At 42.2% G+C, this 22,229-nt stretch overlaps 1 protein-coding gene across 2 annotated transcripts in view; it reads left to right on the top strand.

Annotated features, from left to right (window-relative positions):
- The window catches only part of EIF4H (eukaryotic translation initiation factor 4H), an 80,510-nt gene extending 59,296 nt beyond the window's left edge, over positions 1-21,214 (top strand). The window contains exons 6-8 of one of the 2 annotated variants that reach the window (XM_069757455.1): positions 11,417-11,467; positions 18,118-18,267; positions 19,409-21,214. In XM_069757455.1, the coding sequence (XP_069613556.1) occupies positions 11,417-11,467; positions 18,118-18,267; positions 19,409-19,551 (344 nt within the window). In that variant the 3' untranslated portion in view covers positions 19,552-21,214. The remainder of the gene's footprint in view (positions 1-11,416; positions 11,468-18,117; positions 18,268-19,408) is intronic. The other variant, XM_069757456.1, reaches the window with a different exon arrangement.
- The last annotated feature ends 1,015 nt before the right edge of the window (positions 21,215-22,229 follow it).

The following is a 22,229-nucleotide window of genomic DNA, read 5'->3' as shown; positions in this document are numbered from 1 at the left end:
TAGGAGAAATGGGGATTTTTGTGTACTCACCGTAAAATCCTTTTCTCCGAGCCAATCATTGGGACACAGCACCCACCCTGTTAGCCTATTGGCTTGTGAGTTTTTCGGTTTTGACTAGTTTATTGTCTTTTGTTTAATGCTCCTACTGCTTTGCTACCGAACTGGTTCAATCTTAGCCAGAGAGAGGGTGTATACTGCAGAGGAGGAGTTAATTTTTTCTGTCTTCACTTAGTGTCCTCCTAGTGGCAGCAGCATAACACTCATGGTCCTATGTCCTCCAATGATTGGCTCGGAGAAAAGGATTTTACGGTGAGTACACAAAAATCCCTATTTTAGTGGCCCTTTGTTTTTATGAAAAAAAAATGCAAAAAACACACACTTACTTTATTTTCTCACTGATATTAACAAAAAAGCAGTATGAAAATAGTGTAATTCCCGCTTATCACAGGTAGAAAAAATGCAAAAAAATTATTTGACTAGCTGAACAAAAAGTTTTGCAGCTCTTTAAACTGTATGCATATGGGGGAAAAACACACAAAAACACTGAATGTGCGTGATCAGGAATGCGAGTAAGTGGCCTTATTCTGAACTGGTTAATGACCTATCCTAAGGAAAAGGTCATCAATATCACTAGACCAGACATCTCCTTTAACCCCTTCCCGACCTTTGACGCATACGCTGCGTCATGAAAGTCGGTGCCATTCCGACCCATGACGCAGCATATGCGTCATGGAAAGATCGCGTCCCTGTAGGCCGGGTGAAAGGGTTAACTCCCATTTCACCCGATCTGCAGGGACAGGGGGAGTGGTAGTTTAGCCCAGGGGGGGTGGCTTCACCCCCTCGTGGCTACGATCGCTCTGATTGGCTGTTGAAAGTGAAACTGCCAATCAGAGCGATTTGTAATATTTCACCTAAAAAACTGGTGAAATATTACAATCCAGCCATGGCCGATGCTGCAATATCATCGGCCATGGCTGGAAACACTTATGTGCACCCACCCCACCCCTCCGATCGCCCCCCCAGCCCCCCGATCTGTGGTCCGCTCCCCTCCGTCTTGTGCTCCGCTCCCCCGTCCTCCTGTCCGCTTCCCCGTGCACCAATCACACCCCCTGTGCTGCAATCAAACCCCCCGCACTCCGATCCCCCCCCCGCACACAGCGACCCCCCCCCCCCCCCGTGCTCCGATCCACCCCCCCCCGCACAGCGATCCCTCACCCCGTGCTCCAATCCTTCCCCGTGCTCCAATCCTCCCTCCCGTGTTCCGATCCACCCCCCCCATGATCCGATCCACCCCCCCGTGCTCCGACGCCCCCCCCCCCCGTGCCCTGATCTCCCCCCCTTATACTTACCTGGCCGCCCGAGGTCCGTCCGTCTTCTTTCCTGGGCGCCGCCATCTTCCAAAATGGCGGGCGCATGTGCAGTGCGCCCGCCGAATCTGCCGGCCGGCAGATTCGTTCCAGAGTGAATTTTGATCACTGAGATATATCCTATCTCAGTGATCAAAATAAAAAAAATAGTAAATGACCCCCCCCTTTGTCACCCCCATAGATAGGGACAATAAAAAAAATAAAGAATTTTTTTTTTTTCACTAAGGTTGGGGTAAGGGGTAGGGTTAGGGCTAGGGGTAGGGTTAGGGGTAGGGTTAGGGCTAGGGTTAGGGTTTCGGTATGTGCACACGTATTCTGGTCCTATGCGGATTTTTCCGCAGCGGATTTGAAAAATCCACAGTGCTAAACCGCTGCCGATTTATCGTGGATTTACCGCGGTTTTTCTGCGCATTTCACTGCGGTTTTACAACTGCGATTTTCTATTGGAGCAGTTCTAAAACCGCTGCGGAATCCGCAGAAAGAAGTGACATGCTGCGGAATGTAAACCGCTGCGTTTCCGTGCAGTTTTTCCGCAGCATGTGTACAGCGATTTTTGGTTCCCATAGGTTCACATTGAACTGTAAACTCATGGGAAACTGCTGCGGATCCGCAGCGTTTTCCGCAGCGTGTGCACATACCTTTAGAATTAGGCTATGTGCACACGGTGCGGATTGGCCGCTGCGGATCCGCAGCAGTGTTCCATCGGGTTTACAGTACCATGTAAACATATGGAAAACCAAATCCGCTGTGCCCATGGTGCAGAAAATACCGCGCGGGAACGCTGCGTTGTATTTTCCGCAGCATGCCAATTCTTTGTGCGGATTCCGCAGCGTTTTACACCTGTTCCTCAATAGGAATCCACAGGTGAAATCCGCACAAAAAACACTGGAAATCCACGGTAAATCCACAGGTAAAACGCAGTGCCTTTTACCCGCGGATTTTTCAAAAATGATGCTGAAAAATCTCATACGAATCCGCAACGTTGGCACATAGCCTTAGAGTTGGGTTGGAATTAGGGTTGTGGTTAGGGTTAGGGGTGTGTTGGGGTTAGGGTTGTGGTTAGGGGTGTGTTGGGGTTAGGGTTGTGATTAGGGTTACGGCTACAGTTGGGATAAGGGTTAGGGGTGTGTTGGAGGTAGAATTGAGGGGTTTCCACTGTTTAGGCACTTCAGGGGGTCTCCAAACGCAACATGGCGCCACCATTGATTCCAGCCAATCTTGTATTCAAAAATTCAAATGGTGCTCCCTCACTTCCGAACCCCGACGTGTGCCCAAACAGTGGTTTACCCCCACATATGGGGTACCAGCATACTCAGGACAAACTGCGCAACAATTACTGGGGTCCAATTTCTCCTGTTACCCTTGAGAAAATAAAAAATTGCTTGCTAAAACATCATTTTTGAGGAAAGAAAAATGATTTTTTATTTTCACGGCTCTGCGTTGTAAACGTCTGTGAAGCACTTGGGGGTTCAAAGTGCTCACCACATATCTAGATAAGTTCCTTGGGGGGTCTAGTTTCCAAAATGGGGTCACTTGTGGGGGGTTTCTACTGTTTAGGCACACCAGGGGCTCTGCAAACGCAACGTGACGCCCGCAGACCATTCCATCAAAGTCTGCATTTCAAAAGTCACTACTTCCCTTCTGAGCCCCCACGTGTGCCCAAACAGTGGTTTACCCCCACACATGGGGCATCAGCGTACTCAGGAGAAACTGGACAACAACTTTTGTGGTCCAATTTCTCCTGTAACCCTTGGGAAAATAAAAAATTCTGGGCTAAAAAATTATTTTTGAGGAAAGAAAACGTATTTATTATTTTCACGGCTCTGCGTTATAAACTTCTGTAAAGCACTTGGGGGTTGAAAGTGCTCACCACACATCTAGATAAGTTCCTTTGGGGGTCTAGTTTCCAAAATGGGGTCACTTGTGGGGGGTTTCTACTGTTTAGCCACATCAGGGGCTCTGCAAACGCAACGTGACGCCCGCAGAGCATTCCATCAAAGTCTGCATTTCAAAACGTCACTACTTCACTTCCGAGCCCCAGCATGTGCCTAAACAGTGGTTTACCCCCACATATGGGGTATCAGCGTACTCAGGAGAAACTGGACAACAACTTTTGGGGTCAAATTTCTCCTGTTACCCTTGGGAAAATAAAAAATTGCGGGCTAAAATTCATTTTTGAGAAAATAATTTTTTTTTTTTATTTTCATGGCTCTGCGTTATAAACTTCTGTGAAGCACTTGAGGGTTCAAAGTGCTCACTACACATCTAGATTAGTTCCTTTGGGGGTCTAGTTTCCAAAATGGGGTAATTTGTGGGGGATCTCCAATGTTTAGGCACACAGGGGCTCTCCAAACGCGACATGGTGTCCGCTAATGATTGGAGATAATTTTCCATTTAAAAAGCCAAATGGCGTACCTTCCCTTCTGAGCCCTGCCGTGCGCCCAAACAGTGGTTTACCCCCACATATGGGGTATCTGCATACTCAGGACAAACTGGACAACAACATTTGTGGTCCAATTTCTCCTATTACCATTGGCAAAATAGGAAATTCCAGGCTAAAAAATCATTTTTGAGAAAAGAAAAATTATTTTTTATTTTCATGGCTCTGCATTATAAACTTCTGTGAAGCACCTGGGGGTTTAAAGTGCTCAGTATGCATCTAGATAAGTTCCTTGGGGGGTCTAGTTTCCAAAATGGGGTCACTTGTGGGGGAGCTCCATTGCATAGGCACACAGGGGCTCTCCAAATGCGACATGGTGTCCGCTAACAATTGGAGCTAATTTTCCATTCAAAAAGTTAAAAGGCGCGCCTTCCCTTCCGAGCCCTGACGTGTGCCCAAACAGTGGTTTACCCCCACATATGAGGTATCGGCGTACTCGGGAGAAATTGCTCAACAAATTTTAGGATCCATTTTATCCTATTGCCCATGTGAAAATGAAAAAATTGAGGCGAAAATAAATTTTTTGTGAAAAAAAAGTACTTTTTCATTTTTACGGATTAATTTGTGAAGCACCTGAGGGTTTAAAGTGCTCACTAGGCATCTAGATAAGTTCCTTGGGGGGTCCAGTTTCCAAAATGGGGTCACTTGTGGGGGAGCTCCAATGTTTAAGCACACAGGGTCTCTCCAAACGCGACATGGTGTCCGCTATCGATGGAGATAATTTTTCATTCAAAAAGTCAAATGGCGCTCCTTCCCTTCCGAGCCTTACCATGTGCCCAAACAGTGGTTTACCCCCACATGTGAAGTATCGGTGTACTCAGGAGAAATTGCCAAACAAATTTTAGGATCCATTTTATCCTGTTGTCCATGTGAAAATGAAAAAATTGAGGCTAAAAGAATTTTTTTGTGAAAAAAAAGTACTTTTTCATTTTTACGGATCAATTTGTGAAGCACCTGGGGGTTTAAAGGGCTCACTATGCATCTAGATAAGTTCCTTGGGGCGTCTAGTTTCCAAAATGGGGTCACTTGTGGGGGAGCTCCAATTTTTAGGCACACGGGGGCTCTCCAAATGTGACATGGTGTCCGCTAAAGAGTGCAGCCAATTTTTCATTCAAAAAGTCAAATGGCGCTCCTTCCCTTCCAAGCCCTGCCGTGCGCCCAAACAGTGGTTTACCCCCACATATGAGGTATCAGCGTACTCAGGACAAATTGGACAACAACGTACGTGGTTCAGTTTCTCCTTTTACCATTGGGAAAATAAAAAAATTGTTGCTGAAAAATCATTTTTGTGACTAAAAAGTTAAATGTTCATTTTTTCCTTCCATGTTGCTTCTGCTGCTGTGAAGCACCTGAAGGGTTAATAAACTTCTTGAATGTGGTTTTGTGCACCTTGAGGGGTGCAGTTTTTAGAATGGTGTCACTTTTGGGTATTTTCAGCCATATAGACCCCTCAAACTGACTTCAAATGTGAGGTGGTCCCTAAAAAAAATGGTTTTGTAAATTTCGTTGTAAAAATGAGAAATCGCTGGTCAAATTTTAACCCTTATAACTTCCTAGCAAAAAAAAATTTTGTTTCCAAAATTGTGCTGATGTAAAGTAGACGTGTGGGAAATGTTATTTATTAACTATTTTGTGTCACATAACTCTCTGGTTTAACAGAATAAAAATTCAAAATGTGAAAATTGCGAAATTTTCAAAATTTTCGCCAAATTTCCGTTTTTATCACAAATAAACACAGAATTTATTGACCTAAATTTACCACTAACATGAAGCCCAATATGTCACGAAAAAACAATCTCAGAACCGCTAGGATCCATTGAAGCGTTCCTGAGTTATTACCTCATGAAGGGACACTGTTCAGAATTGCAAAAAACGGCAAGGTCTTTAAGGTCAAAATAGGCTGGGTCATGAAGGGGTTAATGGTGGTAGTTTTTTAATTCTAGTTTAAATTCTAGTGTTATGATGGTTTCTCACTGTAACATTACTACAGCGTATAAATGAATCCCTTAGGCTTTTTTTTTTTTTATCAATTAGTGTTTATTGAAGATTTCCAAAACAATACAGTGCAGTCAAACAGTAATAACAGTAACAGAGGTCAACTAAAAATGGTTTGGTTTTTCTCCTTATTTCTGGTCAATCAGAAAGGAAGAAGTAGGGGAGAGAGGCGGGGGGAGGGATAGGTACAGTAGGGGGAATAGGGGGGTGGGGGAGGAAAGGAGTATAGGCATTCACAAGACATTATCTAGCAATTCAGTTATAGACAAGGGGTCCTGGCAAACTATGGCAGAATAAGAATATTACAAACACAATAACAGACATGTCAATTATGCTTACTTATTCCCACTCAAGTAAACGATCAAACAAGGTGGTGCGGGTCAATAGAGGAATGACCACCATGTAACCAAGGGTGCCAAATATTTTGTCTTTTGGTTTGGGCAGTCATGGAGTGAGCCAAAGCGAGTTCATATTGGCAGTGGACATTAAGTTTATTAATTAATTCACTAATATTGGGAGGATTAGTGTCTTTCCATCTTGAGGCGACTAATAACCTGGCAGCTATTAGAATATGTGATAGTGTACCTCGAAGTATGTGTGGAATGTCCTCCAGGCCGATGTGAAGAATGGCCTGCCTAGTAGGTGACAGTCAGCTGGATCCCCAATACCTGTGCAATTAAAAGGTCAATAACTCTCCACCAGGGCTGAAGAATTGGACACGACCACCAGGTGTGTTCCAGAGTTCCCCTGTGACCGCACCCCCTCCAGCATTTGTCCGACCCGGCAGGGTCCTAGTGAGCCACCTGAACCGGATATTGATACCATCTAAGGTGTACTTTTTTCAATTGTTCGAGATGATTGACGCAGGCAGATACCCGTAAGGCCGGCTTCACACTCAGCGTATGAAAATACGGTCCGTATATTACGGCCGTAATACGCTGAAAAGTCCCGAAAATAGTGGTCCGTAGCTCCTCCGTAGGCAGGGTGTTTCAGCGTTTTTTTGCGCATGGCATCCTCCGTATGGCAGCCGTAATGCGTGTTTTTATCGCAGGCTTGCAAAACCGACATACGGCTATACAAGGGATCCATGTGAGATATATATATATATATATTCATCCAGCGCGATATAGCAGAAAGACGGTAATTCAATTACCGGCTTTTGCTTTCTCCTTCCTAAACCCGACATATGAGACCTGGTTTACGTACAGTAAACCATCTCATATCACCATTTTTTTGCATATTCCACACTACTAATGTCAGTAGTGTGTCTATGCAAAATTTGGCCGTTCTAGCTAGTAAAATAAGGGGTTAAATGGCGGAAAAAATTGGTGTGGGCTCCCACACAATTTTCTCCGCCAGAGTAGTAAAGCCAGTGACTGAGGGCAGATATTAATAGCCTGGATAGGGTCCATGGTTATTGGCCCCCCCCCCCGGCTAAAAACATCTGCCCCCAGCCACCCCAGAACAGGCACATCTGGAAGATGCGCCTATTCTGGCACTTGGCCACTCTCTTCCCATTCCCGTGTAGCGGTGGGATATGGGGTAATGAAGGGTTAATGCCACCTTGCTATTGTAAGGTGACATTAAGCCTAATTAATAATGGAGAGGCGTCAATTCTGACACCTATCCATTATTAATCCAATACTAGTAAAGGGTTAAAAAAAAACACATTATTAAAAATTAATTTATTGAAAAAATCGCAAAGGCTGTTGTATTAATTTATTCTACTCTCAATCCACTCACTGAAGACCCTCGATCTGTAAATAAAAAAAAAAATAATAAAACAACAATATCCTTACCTTCCGAGGATCTGTAAGGTCCAACGATGTAGATCCATCTGAAGGGGTTAAAATATTTTGCAGACACGAGCTCCGCTAATGTAGGCTGCTCATTTCTGCAAAACCCCGGCGAATGAAGCTAAATATAGGTCAATGGCCTATATTTAGCTTCATTTGCGGTGAGGCGCCCTCTGCTGGCTGTTCCTAGATCGTGGGAACTTTCCTAGAAAGCTCCCTTGCTCGAGTTCATATGAGGACAACCAGCAGAGGGCGCCCTCTTATGATCTCGAGCAAGGGAGCTTTCTAGGAAAGTTCCCACGATCTAGGAACAGCCAGCAGAGGGCGCCTCATCGCAAATGAAGCTAAATATAGGTCATTGACCTACTTTACCTTCATTCGCTGGGGTTTTGCAGGCAGGAGTAGCGCTGCATTAGCAGAACTCCTGCCTGCAAAATATTTTAACCCCTTCAGATGGATCTACATCGTTGGACCTTACAGATCCTCGGAAGGTATGGATATTTTTGGTTTATTTTTTTTTTTAATTTACAGATCGAGGGTCTTCAGTGAGTGGATTGAGAGTAGAATAAATTAATACAACAGCCTTTTGTGATTTTTTTTCAATAAATTTTTAATAATGTGTTGTTGTTTTTTAACCCTTTACTAGTATTGGATTAATAATGGATAGGTGTCATAATTGACGCCTCTCCATTATTAATTAGGCTTAATGTCACCTTACAATAGCAAGGTGGCATTAACCCTTCATTACCCCATATCCCACCGCTACACGGGAATGGGAAGAGAGTGGCCAAGTGCCAGAATAGGCGCATCTTCCAGATGTGCCTTTTCTGGGGTGGCTGGGGGCAGATGTTTTTAGCCGGGGGGGGGGGGGGGGGCAATAACTGTGGACCCTCTCCAGGCTATTAATATCTGCCCTCAGTCACTGGCTTTACTACTCTGGCGGAGAAAATTGTGCGGGAGCCCACGCCCGTTTTTTCCGCCATTTAACCCCTTATTTTACTAGCTAGAACGGCCAAATTTTGCATAGACACACTACTGACATTAGTAGTGTGGAATATGCAAAAAAAAATGGTTATATGAGATGGTTTACTGTATGTAAACCATGTCTCATATCATGTCGGGTTTAGGAAGGAGAAAGCAAAAGCCGGTAATTGAATTACCGGCTTTTCTCTCTAACAGCGCTGCGTATTCCTCGCAAGTCACACTGCTGGTCCGTGTGTAATCCGTATTTTTGGGGCTTCCATAGACTTTCATTGACGTTTTATTTGCGCAATACGGTGACAAACGCAGCATGCTGCGATTTTCTATGGCCGTAGAAAGCAGTATAATACGGATCAGTTTAATACGGCAGATAGGAGCAGGGGCATAGAGCATAATTGTGCCGTATTTTTTGCGAGTTTTACGGACGTAGTTTCTGCGCTCTTACGTCCGTAAAACTCGCAAGTGTGAAGCCGGCCTGATACTTGACCCAGTCCCTCCTCCCAATCTATCGGGTCCGATAGAATCCCTAAGGCTAGGGTCACATTGCGTTAGTGCAATCCGTTTAGCGCTAGCGGATTGCGCTAACGCAATGTTTTTAAAGGGTCTCGTTTCGGGGTCGCGTTAACGTCCCCGCTCTCGCAGATCCCCGATCTGCGAGAGCGGGGAACGGACCTCGGGCGCGCCGCGGACGCTGCAAGCAGCGTCCGAGGCGCGCTACAAAAGACCGGCGCGTCGCTAGCGCGTGCCGAAAATGACACGCGCTAGCAATGCGCTGGTACATTGCGGGCAATGGGAACGCTAACGGACGCGTTGCATGGCGTTAATTTCGCCGTGCAACGCTGTCCGTTAGCGCTCTGACCAAAACGCAATGTGACCCCAGCCTTAGGCTTTAATGCAGAAATGTCTTTCAGTGCCCACAGTCTATACATCCATACTGTGCCTCTGTATAATTCATGCCATGTAATATCAGTTAATTTTCCCAGAGACATTTCTTCTAGGCGACACTACAGTGCTAGTATTCATATTTGAGTGCATACCCATTGCTGCATCCTGTGTAGTAAAACAATTAACTTTTTATTTATTTTTTTTTATTTAAAGGAACCTTGACAGCTGATCCATGCTGCTTGATCCATGAGCAACATATATCAGACACTGGCTGTTATTGTTAACCATGAATGTTTGAGGACTATCTCACACGTCCAGATAATTCCAGTACCGGAAAAATCGGTACCGGAGTTGTCCGTGTGCTCACGTGGCACAGCAGTGTGGCACACGTGCGGCAGCCGTGTGCCGACTGGGTACCACACGCACCGTGCAGGAGACAGCGCTACAGTAAGCGCTGTCCCCTGCTTTGGTTGCTGAATCCAGAATTCATTCCTTCTTCCCAGCAGCGTTTGCTGGAGAGAAGGAATGAAAAATCAGGGTGTTTTTTTTTGTGTGTGTGTGTTTTATAATTAAGTTCCCGGTCAGCTCCCGCCTCCCTCCCCCTGTGCGCCTGCCTGCTGGCATTAAAATACTTACCCAGCTCCCTCGATGTTTCCTCTCAGCATCGTTGCTTGTCCTGTATGAGCGGTCACGTGGTGCCGCACATTACAGTGATGAATATTTTTCTTACACGTTGCTTTAGTTCTGAAGGGTTAATAAACTTCTTGAAAGTGGTTTTGCACACCTTAAGGGGTGCAGTTTTTAGAATGGTGTCACTTTGGGTATTTTCTGTTATATTAACCCCCTAAATTTACTTCAGATGTGATTTGTTCCCTAAAAAACAAAGAAAGTTTTGTAAATTTTGTTGAAAAAATGAGAAATCGATGGTCAACTTAACCCTTATAATATCCTAACCAAAAAAAGTGTTTACAAAATTGTGCTGATGTAAAGTAGACACATGGGAAATGTTATTTATTATCTCTTTTGTGTAACATATCTCTGATTTAAGGGCAGAAAAATTAAATTGCAAAATTTTTAACATTTTGCCAAATGTTCATTTTTTTTTTCCATAAATAAACCCAAGTCATATCGAAGAACTTTTACCACTAACATGACATACAATGTCACAAAAAAAAAATCTCAGAATCTGTGGGATTCAGAGCTATAACCTCAAAGTGACCGTGATCAGAATTCTAAAAATTGGCTTGGTCATAAAGTACAAAATTGGCTCTGTCACTAAGGGGTTTAACTAGTCTTGGCTCGGTGCACAACAGCTTTTAAAGGGAATCTGTCAGCAGGTTTTTGCGGAGTAATCTAAGGACAGCATAAGGTAGGGGCTGAGACCCAGATTTCAGGGGTGTCACTTATTAGCCTGTGGGCTGTTTTAAAGTGATGAATGTTTTATTACCAGGAGGTTATCACTGCCTAGACATGTATCAGGGAGCATGTATCTGCTGTCAGGTTCCCTTTTTAAATTTATTTACTTTTTATCTTGTTTTACTCCATCTTGTGTTATGCAGTATAAATCACTGGCGATTGGACACTACATGCAATCACTGGCTGAATAGATGGGATATTAAGAATATTATTAATCCTGTTCTTCCTGCAATGTGGAAATGTGCACTTTGGGGAGGAATTTCTGTGATGTTGTGGTCTACCGGCAGAAGCATGTAGTGATTTTCTGTTCCCGTTAATGGAATAAAATGACTGCATTCATCACTGGTCGCTACTGGCGAAGAATAATTTGTAGGTGTTTGGGTGTAGGTGGCTCTTGACTACTCCTCTTATTGGAGAATTGTATTTTTATGGAGGTTTTGTCGCTGTTGTGGATGGGTATCGGGTTTCCCACCTCATCCTGTAATGTTTGGTTTTCTCAGTTTTCGATTTCATGTTGCTGTTACCTTATTTTTCAGGAAACGATAGTTACGGCTCTAGAGGAGGTTCACAAGATGACTTCAATTCTGGTAAAGGTTATGTTTTATTTTTTCTGAGGGCTTTCATTGGTTTTTCTTGGTGTGGGGGTCGTCCAGCTGTTATTTCTTTTACACTAACACCAATTACTTCTGAAGAATTTACTTTCTCCCCCTTTTTTTTATACACTTGAAGTAATCTTTTTGTGCACGCCTTTATGTTGTCTCTTCTGGTCTTTGCTGCTTAAAACTATTATCTATTCTTTTTTTTTCTTTTTTTTTCATAAAAGCAAAAAACTGAAAATAACACTGGTTTCAATTTTAGAATGCTCTTTTTGATTGTACTAAAATACACCATGTCCACTGATGGAGCTTAGGTTCTGTTTTGTGCAGCTCGCATCTCAATTTTGCTCTGTAGACAAGGGCAGAATCTGTAGTAATTTCTTAAGGTTGGGGCTACGTTGCAGCCTAATACAAGTGAATGGAGTCACAATGAGATCAAATTCATTTTTATTCTAGTGAACCTTGGCTGTATGCAATATTGCAATTTTCACACTGGCCCCTGGGGCTTTTTTAGACTCATACTTCATGTCCTCTGAGGAAGAGTTTAAAGCAAGTTGGTTATCATCAGAGGCAGGATTACAATGACTCATAACACCTGTATACATGGCTGATAACAATGAAGCCATCAATCACCATAAGTGATTTCACTCCTGAACATGCTTCCCATCTCTCCTCAATGAACTTTGCACAGAATCATTAAAGTGGATGTCCGGTGAGACAGTTTGTGTTGACAACATACAATGCTGAGTGGGGCTCCTTCACTGGAGCCATATTGCAGCGTGGAAGAGAAGCCTGGCAGTCTAATTCCATATTATGCCAAGAAACCGTGATGGCTAGTACAGCTGATGGAATTCAATCTTGTGCGAAGATGCACTCTTCGGTCGGAAGGCACTCGACAAGCTACTGGGAAAGAGCAGATGGTTGACCGGAGTATGATCTGAGCTCATGACATGCCAGGATCAAAACCGCAATGTGTTCTTTGTGCTGTTATCATTTGGTCAAAAGGGAAGATCAAAAACTGCTGAAATATACTGAAGTTGAGAACTTGGAACGTATGAACCAAGGCAAACTCCACATAGTCTAAGCCGAAATGGACAAAACAGGACTCTACTTATTCGGGATTAGCGAATGAAGATGGACTCAATCTGAACATTTCCAGTCAGTTCTTCTATTCTGGCAACGATAACTGAAGAAGAAACTGTCGAAGTTGTTCTCAATTGAAGATTAGCCACCACTGTCCTAAAGTACAATGCAGTCAGTGATGGTCATCTTCGATATGCCTACAATTAGCGCAAATCAATGTCACTTACGCAAGTCTACTTGCCAACAACAGTTGCAGATGAGGAGGACATTGAACTATTGTACCATCAAGTTCAAGATGAAATCGACAATATGCCAAAACAAGACTTACTCATTATCATTGGAGACTTGAATGCTAAAGTAGGCTGTGGCAAACATGGAACTGTTGCTATAAACTTTGGAATTGGTGCACGAAACGAGACTTCCTCACACTAAGAAGGGATGTCTCACTTTCAATCATGATGATGCAAGGTGGTGGCGCACAGTTGTGATTTAAAGGGACTCTTGTCCGTACATAATGACTGGTTCAAACCAACTGCAGGTTCTCAATGCAAAAAGGCATGGCCAAACCTATAAATACACCTTCCCACCTGCTTGTTTTTTTGTCAGTACCCACCCCTCTTCATTAATAGCTCTGGCTTCATAGAGCCAGAGAATTGGGAAATAGATGGAAATCGAGCAAGTAGGAAGGTGCAGTTAAATGTTTGGCCTCGTCATGATGCACCAAGTGCCTGTTCATGGTTTGAACACTCATTCTGTGCAGACAGTTCCTTTAATGGCTGCACCCCCACGTGCTGTACACTTAGTATTACAACTCTCTGTTTCCATCAGGAGCGGAGGGGGATGAGGGTGACAGTTGGCATAAATAAAAATAAGTCACAACATTATATACATGAATGGTACAGTAACTAGCGTGTCGTGTCAAAAAAAAACCTCTGCAATGGTTTTACGGGACTCTTTGGGGTCTTAAGACCGTGCTGACCGAATACAATCAAGTGTATGCTACTTAAAGGGAATCTGTCACCTAATTTTGGCCCTATAAGCTGCGACCGCCGCCATCAGGAGCTTATCTACAGCATTCTGTAATGCTGTAGATATGCCCCCGATGTAACCTGAAAGATAAGAAAAACAAGTTAGATTATATTTACCCGGGGGCGGTCCGGTCCGATGGGCGTCGCAGGTCCGGGTCCGGCACCTCTCATCTTCATATGATGTCGTCATCCTCCTTCTATTGCGGCACCGGCGCAGGTGTACTTATTTGCCATGTTGAGGGCAGTGTAAAGTACTGCAGTGTGCAGGCACTGGGCCTCTCTGACCTTTCCCGACGCCTGCGCACTGCAGTACTTTGCTCTGCCTAATGTGACACATTAGTATATGGGATGGGGAAAACTTCTCAAGATGGGTGGTGACCATGGCGGCCATTTTGAAGTCAGCCATTTTGGATCCAACTTTTTTTTCCAATGGGTAAAGGGTCATGTGACACATCAAACTTATTGAGAATTTAACAAGAAATATAATGGTTTTAATGTAACTTTATTCTTTCATGAGTTATTTACATGTTTATGACCACTTATAAAATGTGTTCAAAGTGCTGCCCGTTGTGTTGGATTCAGTGCAACCCTCTTCTCCCACTCTTGACACAGATAGCAAATCCGCAGAAGAAATGCTAGCACAGGCTTCCAGTATCCATTGTTTCAAATGCTGCACATCTCATATCTTCACAGCATAGACAATTGCCTTCAGATGACCTCAGCATCTGAAACAGATACTGGAAGCCTGATGTAGATGTGTGTTGTCGGCATAGAGATGATACTGAAAGCCATGGGACTCTATGAGCTGTCTGAGGCCAAAGGTATAGATGGAGAAGAGCAGAGGCCCTAGGACTGAGCCTTGTGTGGACGAGTTGGTGTGGGAGACACTGAATGTCCGGTCTGCTAGGTACATCGAAATCCAAGATGGGGCCAAGTCAGTGATGCCAAGAGATGAGAGGGTCTGTAATAGTAGGGAATGGTCCACTGTGTCAAAGGCAGAGGACAGGTCTAGGAGGAGGACAGAGTAGTGTCGCTTGGCTTTGCCATTTTGGACTTCTTGTACAGACAAGTGTCTCACTACTAATATTGTATACATATCGTAAGTAACTTTTCACATTGACTTACTTGAGTCTCATTATATTGTTACCAGGTATATCTTAAATACTTTTATATGTCCATACTATATACAGTTGTGCTCGAACGTTTTCCTACCCCGGCAGAATTTTTGCTTTCTTGGCCTTTTTTCAGAGAATATGAAAGAGAACACCAAAACTTTTTCTCCACTCATGGTTTGTGGTTGGGTGAAGCCATTTATTGTCAAACTACTGTGTTTTCCCTTTTTAAATCCTAATGACAACCCAAAACAGCCAAATGACCTTGATCCAAAGTTCACATATCCTGGTGATTTTGGCCTGATAACATGAACAGAAGTTGACACAAATGGGTTTGAATGGCTACTAAAGGTAACATCCTCACCTGTGGCCTTTTGGCTTGTAATCAATGTGTGTGCATAAAAGCTGAGCGAATTTCTGGGATACAGACACTCTTGCATCTTTCATCCAGCCACTGATGGTTCTGGGTTATAAGTCATGGGGCAAGCAAAAGAATTGTCAACGGATCTACGGGAAAAGGTAGTTGAACTGTATAAAACAGGAAAGGGTTAGAAAAAGATATCCAAGGAATTGATAATGCCAGTCAGCAGTGCTCAAACTGTGATTAACAAATTGAAAATTAGGGGCTCTGTAAAATCAAAACCACGGTCAGGTAGACCAACAAAAATGTCGTCCACAACTGCCAGGAAAATTGTTTGGGATGCAAAGAAAAACCCACAAATAACATCAGCTGAAATACATGACTCTCGTATCGCGCCTACAATACGCAAAACAGCACAGAGACAAGCCTCAAAACTTCTGGGACAAGGTAATTTGGAGTCATGAGACCAAAATTGAACTTTCTGGCCACAACCATAAACATTACATTTGAAAAGAGGTCAACAAGGCCTATGATGAAAGGAACCTCAGTCCTACTGTAAAGCAGGGAGGTGGATCGCTGATGTTGTGGGGGTGTGTGAGCTACAAAGGCACAGAAAACTTGGTGAAAGTTGAAGGACAGATGAATGCAGCACGTTATCAGCAAATACTGGAGGCAAATTTGTGCTTATCAGCCCAGAAGCTGCACATGGGACGTATTTGGACGTTGCAGCATGACAAAAATCCAAAACACAAGGCCAAGTCACCGGTTATTGGCTACAACAGAACAAAGTGAAGGTTCTGGAGTGGCCAACTCCGTCTCCTGGCCTCCATATCATTGAGCCACTCTGGGGAGATCTCAAGTGTGCAGCTCATGCTAGACAGCCGAGGAATTTACAGGAACTGGAGGCTTTTTGGCAAGAAGAGTGGGCAGCTTTACCATCTGAGAAAATACAGAACCTCACCCACAACTACCACAAAAGACTTCAAGCTGTCATTGATGTTAGAGGGGGCAATACACTGTATTAAGAAATGGGGTATGTGAACTTTTAATTAGGGTCATTTGGATGTTTTGGGTTGTCATAATTTATAAAGATTTGAAAACACAGTAGTTTGACAATAAATGGCTTCACCCAACCACTAACCATGAGTGCAGAAAAAGTTTTGGTGTTACCATTCGTATTCTCTGAAAAAAGGCAAGAAAGCAAAAATTCTGCCGGGGTATGTAAACTTTTGAGCACAACTGTATACATAGTCATACTTCACATTTTAACTGCAAAAAGAAATATTATACTTTTTTGCCTTTTGGAAGGAGATGAAAATATATATACATTGGGTATGGAAATAATTCAGACCCCTTTAAATTTTTCACTCTGTTTCATTGCAGCCATTTGGTAAATTCAAAAAAGTTCTTTTTCTCTCATTAATGTACACTTTTTTTTTTATTAAATTTGCAACAAATTTCTTTGTTTTTTTTCAGTCAAGATGGGGTGCAGTGTACATTAATGAGGAAAAAATGAACTTTTTTGAATTTACCAAATGGCTGCAAGGAAAGTGAAAAATTTAAGGGGGTCTGAATACTTTCTGTACCCACTGTATATTTTGCCTAAAATACAAAGGAGATGTCATCTTTACCTTTAGCCATTTTAGAGATCATTTTATCTTCAACTTTAACTGTTAATAACAGTAATTTTGACCAGGGCTGCACAAACCTTTGCATGCCACTGTGTCTGAGGGCTTATTTTTTTGCTGGGTGTGTTGTAAGGTTTTGAATGACCCTAATCATTTTGCCACTCTTAAGTACTGGAAAATGGGGACAAAAATCCAAGTGCTGTTAATTTGCCGAGAAAGGAAAAAAAAAAAAGGAATTCCACAACTGTTCATTGTGTGGTAAGAATGACCTGTCATCCTGATCCTCGGGGCCAGAAATTGGCAAAATCAAGCTTGTCAAGATTTTTTGTATTTTTTATTTTAGTGGTGAAAATATTGAGGGGGGAGATTTGTAAAAATTAAAAGAATAAACCAGTGATGATGGAACGTGACTTTATATTATCCTTCAGCCTGTACAAGTTAAATACATACAAGCCAGGTGGTGAATATAATTGTATCCAATCTGTACCAATGTCTGTGGGCTAAATGCAGCAGACTTGTCCATGTGCGGTATCTGTCTGGAGTCCGTGCTGTTAAGCTCATAGATGATTGTCCTGGGTACTTGTGTGCTGTAAAGAATAACCTGTAATGTTACGGCACTGTAACAGTGTATTACAGTGGTAGAACTTCTCATCATTGCAGTGATTACAGGGGTTGTACAGTGAAAACAAGTTCTCTACCCACTGGTTATGCAATAACTTTGTTTGATTGGTGTCCCCATTGCTGGGACATACGTGAAACAGATGGGGGAATTTTTATCCCTGTTACCATTTGGAGTTCTCTGTTCTGCTGATTGGTGCGGGTCCCAGCAGTCTGACTCCCTCCAATCAACAAGTTATCGCCTTTCCAATGGACTGGTGACCCATTTTCACTGGGCAACCCCCTTAAAAGGAACCGGTAATGACAAAAATCGCAATTAACATTCAGATATGGAGTTAATGTGCAGGTTAATATGGTTCTGAAGTTGTGTGGCCACTGCACTGAGACCCCTGCTGGTGGAAAGAGATTAACGTTCTTCCTCTGTCGTGCAGGCGCTGCTTCAGTCATGGCTCTGTACACAGTGAGCTGCTGCTTGAACCACGCCCCTGGCACTGACTGACAGCCAGCTCAGCAGTGCATCAGTGCCTAGCCGACTGTCGGTCAGTTCCACGGGTGTGGTTACCAGCAGCCGCCGCTCATTATACTGAGCCGTGACGGGAGCTGTGCTGTTATGACTGAAGGCCAAGTCTGTGAGGAGGAATAAAGTTAATTTCCTCCCAGCAGCGGGGCGCTCAGTGCAGCTGTCGCATGGCTTCAGAACTATTAATCTGCAAGCTAATAGCGTTTTTTTACTTGATAGGTTCCCTTTAAGTACAATGATAGAGTAATGTTTTCATGTTAAATATTGATTTATTTAATTTTTTTAATTTAGGATTTAGAGATGACGACTTTTTAGGAGGCAGAGGAGGTAGGGGAGGTCGTGGTGGACCTAGTGATCGACGAGGACCGCCAGCTCCAGGTCCTGGACGCTATAGAGAAGGACCACGTGGAGGTTCTGCGGACTTCAGAGAACCTTCAGAAGGTTGGGAAGATATTTGATAGGATTAGTATAAATTTGTGTTAGGGAAAAAAAATAATCACTTAAATTTTTGTAGATTTTAATAAGTGGCCAGACTGAGGCATTGGACATGCTCTGTTACCTTGTTGGCTCACTGATCGCCTGTGCCATTGGGTTCATACATGTACATAAACTTTATAGCCTGCCACTTACATTTTTACATTGACCAGTATAATACAAAGTGGTACAAAGTTATTGCAGTGTATGTTAAGAATATTGGATGATTGCATGTGTCCACCATCTGGTGCGAACCCCCTGATTGTATGCACCTTGCCTAAATTTACCAGAAATCTGGCTTGTATGACCTGCACCACATTAATCAGTTATATTTTTTTTAGATACTTTGTGCCTAGCGTCACCTATTAGCACCAAATGTTTATGCAAATTTGTCTGAAAGTAGATAAGTTTACATTACTTTACATTTACGTATCCTCAATCAATAGTACACATGGAAGTAAGCAATTTTGTAATATATCCTATCCAAGAAATCCGCCTCTACGTGGACTGATCTTTCATTTACAAAATTCTCACTTCCAGAGTAAAATCTGTAGTCAGTGAAGACAGATTTTGCCATTACTGAGAAGATGAAGGCTGCTAATTATGATTTTCAGTTTGGAACGGGGAGGTGCTTTGACTAGCGCCTTCTTCTTCAACCACTCCCTTCTACATATCATGATATGAGCAGCAACAGCCATCTCTCGGTAAGGTAATAATCTGTCTTCACGGAATACAGACTTTACCTGTGAATTGAGAATTTTGAACATGGATGATCAGTCCAGAAGGAGTGAAGCTTACTTCTGTCATAAGATATTTTACACAGTTGCTTATTTTCTATTGATTTATGCAATAAAAACTACCTGTTTTTAGTTTGTGTGGAAAGATGAGCCTAGTTTATCATTCAGAAAAAAAATAAAAACTAGCCACAAAACCTGCCACCTTCTTGAAAAAAATAAGTAAAATCAATCTGTAGAACCTGAGACATCACTATGTGGAAAATATCTGCTGTGTATACGGTCTTAATCTTCTGTATAGCAGGAAATATACTTATGCTTTTAACTTTTTTTTTTTTTTTTTTTTTTTTCCCTCCCGTTCCTCTCTACTACAGAGGAAAGAGCACAGAGACCACGACTTCAGCTTAAACCCCGGACAGTTGGAACCCCTCTCAATCAAGTAGCCAATCCTCATTCTGCTATCTTTGGCGGGGCCAAACCCAGAGAGGAAAGTGGCGGAACAAAAGAGAAGGAATGAGCTGATCATTGGGAGGGATGGAGGAGAGTTAAGCTGGTCACTCCGGAACATCAACCTTGCAGTTTCCATTCCTGCCTCTTGGCATTCACTCCTCATCTCCCTCCTGTCTGAAACTGAACACTGAGCTTGTGAATGCATGTCAGCTGTTAACAAGTGGTTTTTAGTACGTTCTCTGCTTTTCTGTATCTTGTACCTGCATTGTGCTGTTTCCACCTCTATCTCTCCTGCCTAGCTGCAGGGCAATGTCCTGCACAAAAAGCCCCTTCTAAAAATGGAGTTCATTTTGGACATTGGAGGAGAATTGCATTTTTGTCCATAATTTTTTGTTTTTTTTTGTTTTGTTTTTTCATTTTGAATTAAGGGTCAATTGTGTTAATATTCTGTTAACACTTAGTTTCCCTTGGGTTATTTAGTGTTTTGCCTCACCTCTTCCCTTGCATGTTTTGTTCTGTATTGCCAAGACTCTGAGATGGTAGTACCTGGCATATGTGTGTTCCGTGCCATGGATTAAAGTGACAGGCAAGCGCTAACCTGTAAATTTGACCAGGTTTTTTGGCTTTAGGCCTGTTCCACAAACTCCTCCCTGTATTTGTACAGAATGCTCAATATACTTCTCAACTCTGCAAAGATTTAACTAAATAACTTGTTAAATTTTTGTTTACCTTGGCTTATATATATATCGATATGACTTATCCTATCACGTGTCTAGTTTACTCTATAACGTGCTTCACAACAGGTTAGACGCGCTCTACTGTGCAATTAATGTACAATATGGAGACGCCAAGTCATGAAATGGTAGCAGTTCCTCCAAAAGGAAAGATGTGCGAAGTAGAATTTTCTTAGTACAGTTTTGTTGCCTAATTATTTTTTAACATAAATACAATAAAAGACGATTTTTTTTTTTTTTTTGTTTGTTTTAAAGCTCTTCATCCTGGAAAATTGAGCCTTAAATATACTACGATGTCTATAGACAGAGCATTGACGTGCACAAAATGAATTTTGTAGGTTATGGGGTTTTTTTTTTATCTCCCTTTTTTTGCCCTTTTCCCCCCAATCTACTTTTTTGTTATTGGTGCTGGCTCCACTTGTATAGCTCTCAACAGAGGGTATTCACTAGTCTTATTGTTAAATCCGTTAAGTGGTCTATGACAAATCTACTCCTAAAATTAGGACATTTAATATTTGAAATGTTGCAATTAATTAAGCTGTGTTAATGAATAAATACCTGTTTTCCTGTCACTGATGGCTGTAACATTGTTGCAGGCGGCTATGGCTGAAGGATCTAGAACCAGTATTATGATAACAGATGAGGGCAGAGATTTTTACCTCCGGTGTCTCAGCATATCAATTACTTTCACACTCTCCTTTCTCTACATGCATTCTCTGCATTAAGAACCATTTGTCTAACACTAGCATCTAAAACAAGACATGCTTTGTGGTAATACACAAGAAGAAACATCATACCTTCAGATTTACTCTAGATTTATCTACATCTGCAGTTTGGGGTAAGCTTAAAGACAGAACAATGAGCTTCACGGCTGCTCTATACATTTGACTTTAAAGTGGGAACTCCAAATACTCAACACGTTCTGCTTCACGACAGTAAATATATGGACATGGTATTTTGTGGAAAATCTTTTAAATAAAAGAAAAATGTAATGAAGTGGCTTCTCGTTTGTGGTTTAATTGTTTTTCTTAGCCTTAACTGATCCTGCGGTCATTCGTTCGGCCTATGCAAGTGAAAGAAAATGATATGGCATGTTTAATTTCTTTTCCTCAAGCAGAGGTGAGAACTCCTTTTTTTTCTTTTTTTTTTTTCTTTTTTTTTTACTTTTTTTTAACTTTTTTTAACTTTTTTTTTACTACCTATTCAAAAATTTCAAATTCAACTTTTTTAGGACAAATTATAAAAATTGAGTTTGAAGACTTGGCATACACCTATACAACAAAAACGGACAAATATATCTATTTTCTTAACGCACACAAAATAAGTTTAGGTTCACAGATGTACAGTGCTTTCTCATTTATCCATGCATCTCGGTTTCTACCAAAAGTCCAACAGACCTCCATTGAAGCGATTCACTATTACGAGGCCAACAGTCACTTTGGACACTGGCAACATTCATTTTTTTCTGATGTGCACAAAAGAGTGATCTGTCAGATAACCTGAAAACACTAACTCTGTTAGAACAAAGGTAAGACTATTTTAAAGTGACTATCAGCCACTTAATAGTGGATGGATTAGGATTTTGCAGAAACTGACAGTGTATATGAGTGTTGATAGCTGTAACATTTTTTTTTAATGAATGGGTTCATGATGTGGACTGTTGCCAATTTGCAACACCAACTTGTACATTTAACCTCAAGTTCAGAATACGAACTGTTACATTAGCAGAATTTTACCTGTAAAATGGTAGTTACCATCTCTAAGCTTCACCATCTCCATCAAAATAAGACCACAACATTTTTGTTTGGTTATCAACTCTACATCGGAGGTATTAACAACTCACTCCCTGTCCCCAGTTAAGCTATTAAATGTTGCCTTAAGGCTCTGCTCAGAGTGCTTTGTTATTATATCAGAAGTGTATTGTACCTGTAGGTGTCTCTTGTGGAGGAATGTGCTTTTTGGCCAAATACGATTACATGTATCCATTTTTTTTTTTTTTTTTTAACCACTG

The sequence above is a fragment of the Ranitomeya imitator genome, chromosome 3 (assembly GCF_032444005.1).
Source record: "Ranitomeya imitator isolate aRanImi1 chromosome 3, aRanImi1.pri, whole genome shotgun sequence".
In the NCBI taxonomy this organism is placed as follows: Eukaryota; Metazoa; Chordata; class Amphibia; order Anura; family Dendrobatidae; genus Ranitomeya; species Ranitomeya imitator.
Note: the sequence above shows the minus strand (reverse complement) of the source record. Positions and strands in the feature narration are given on the sequence as shown.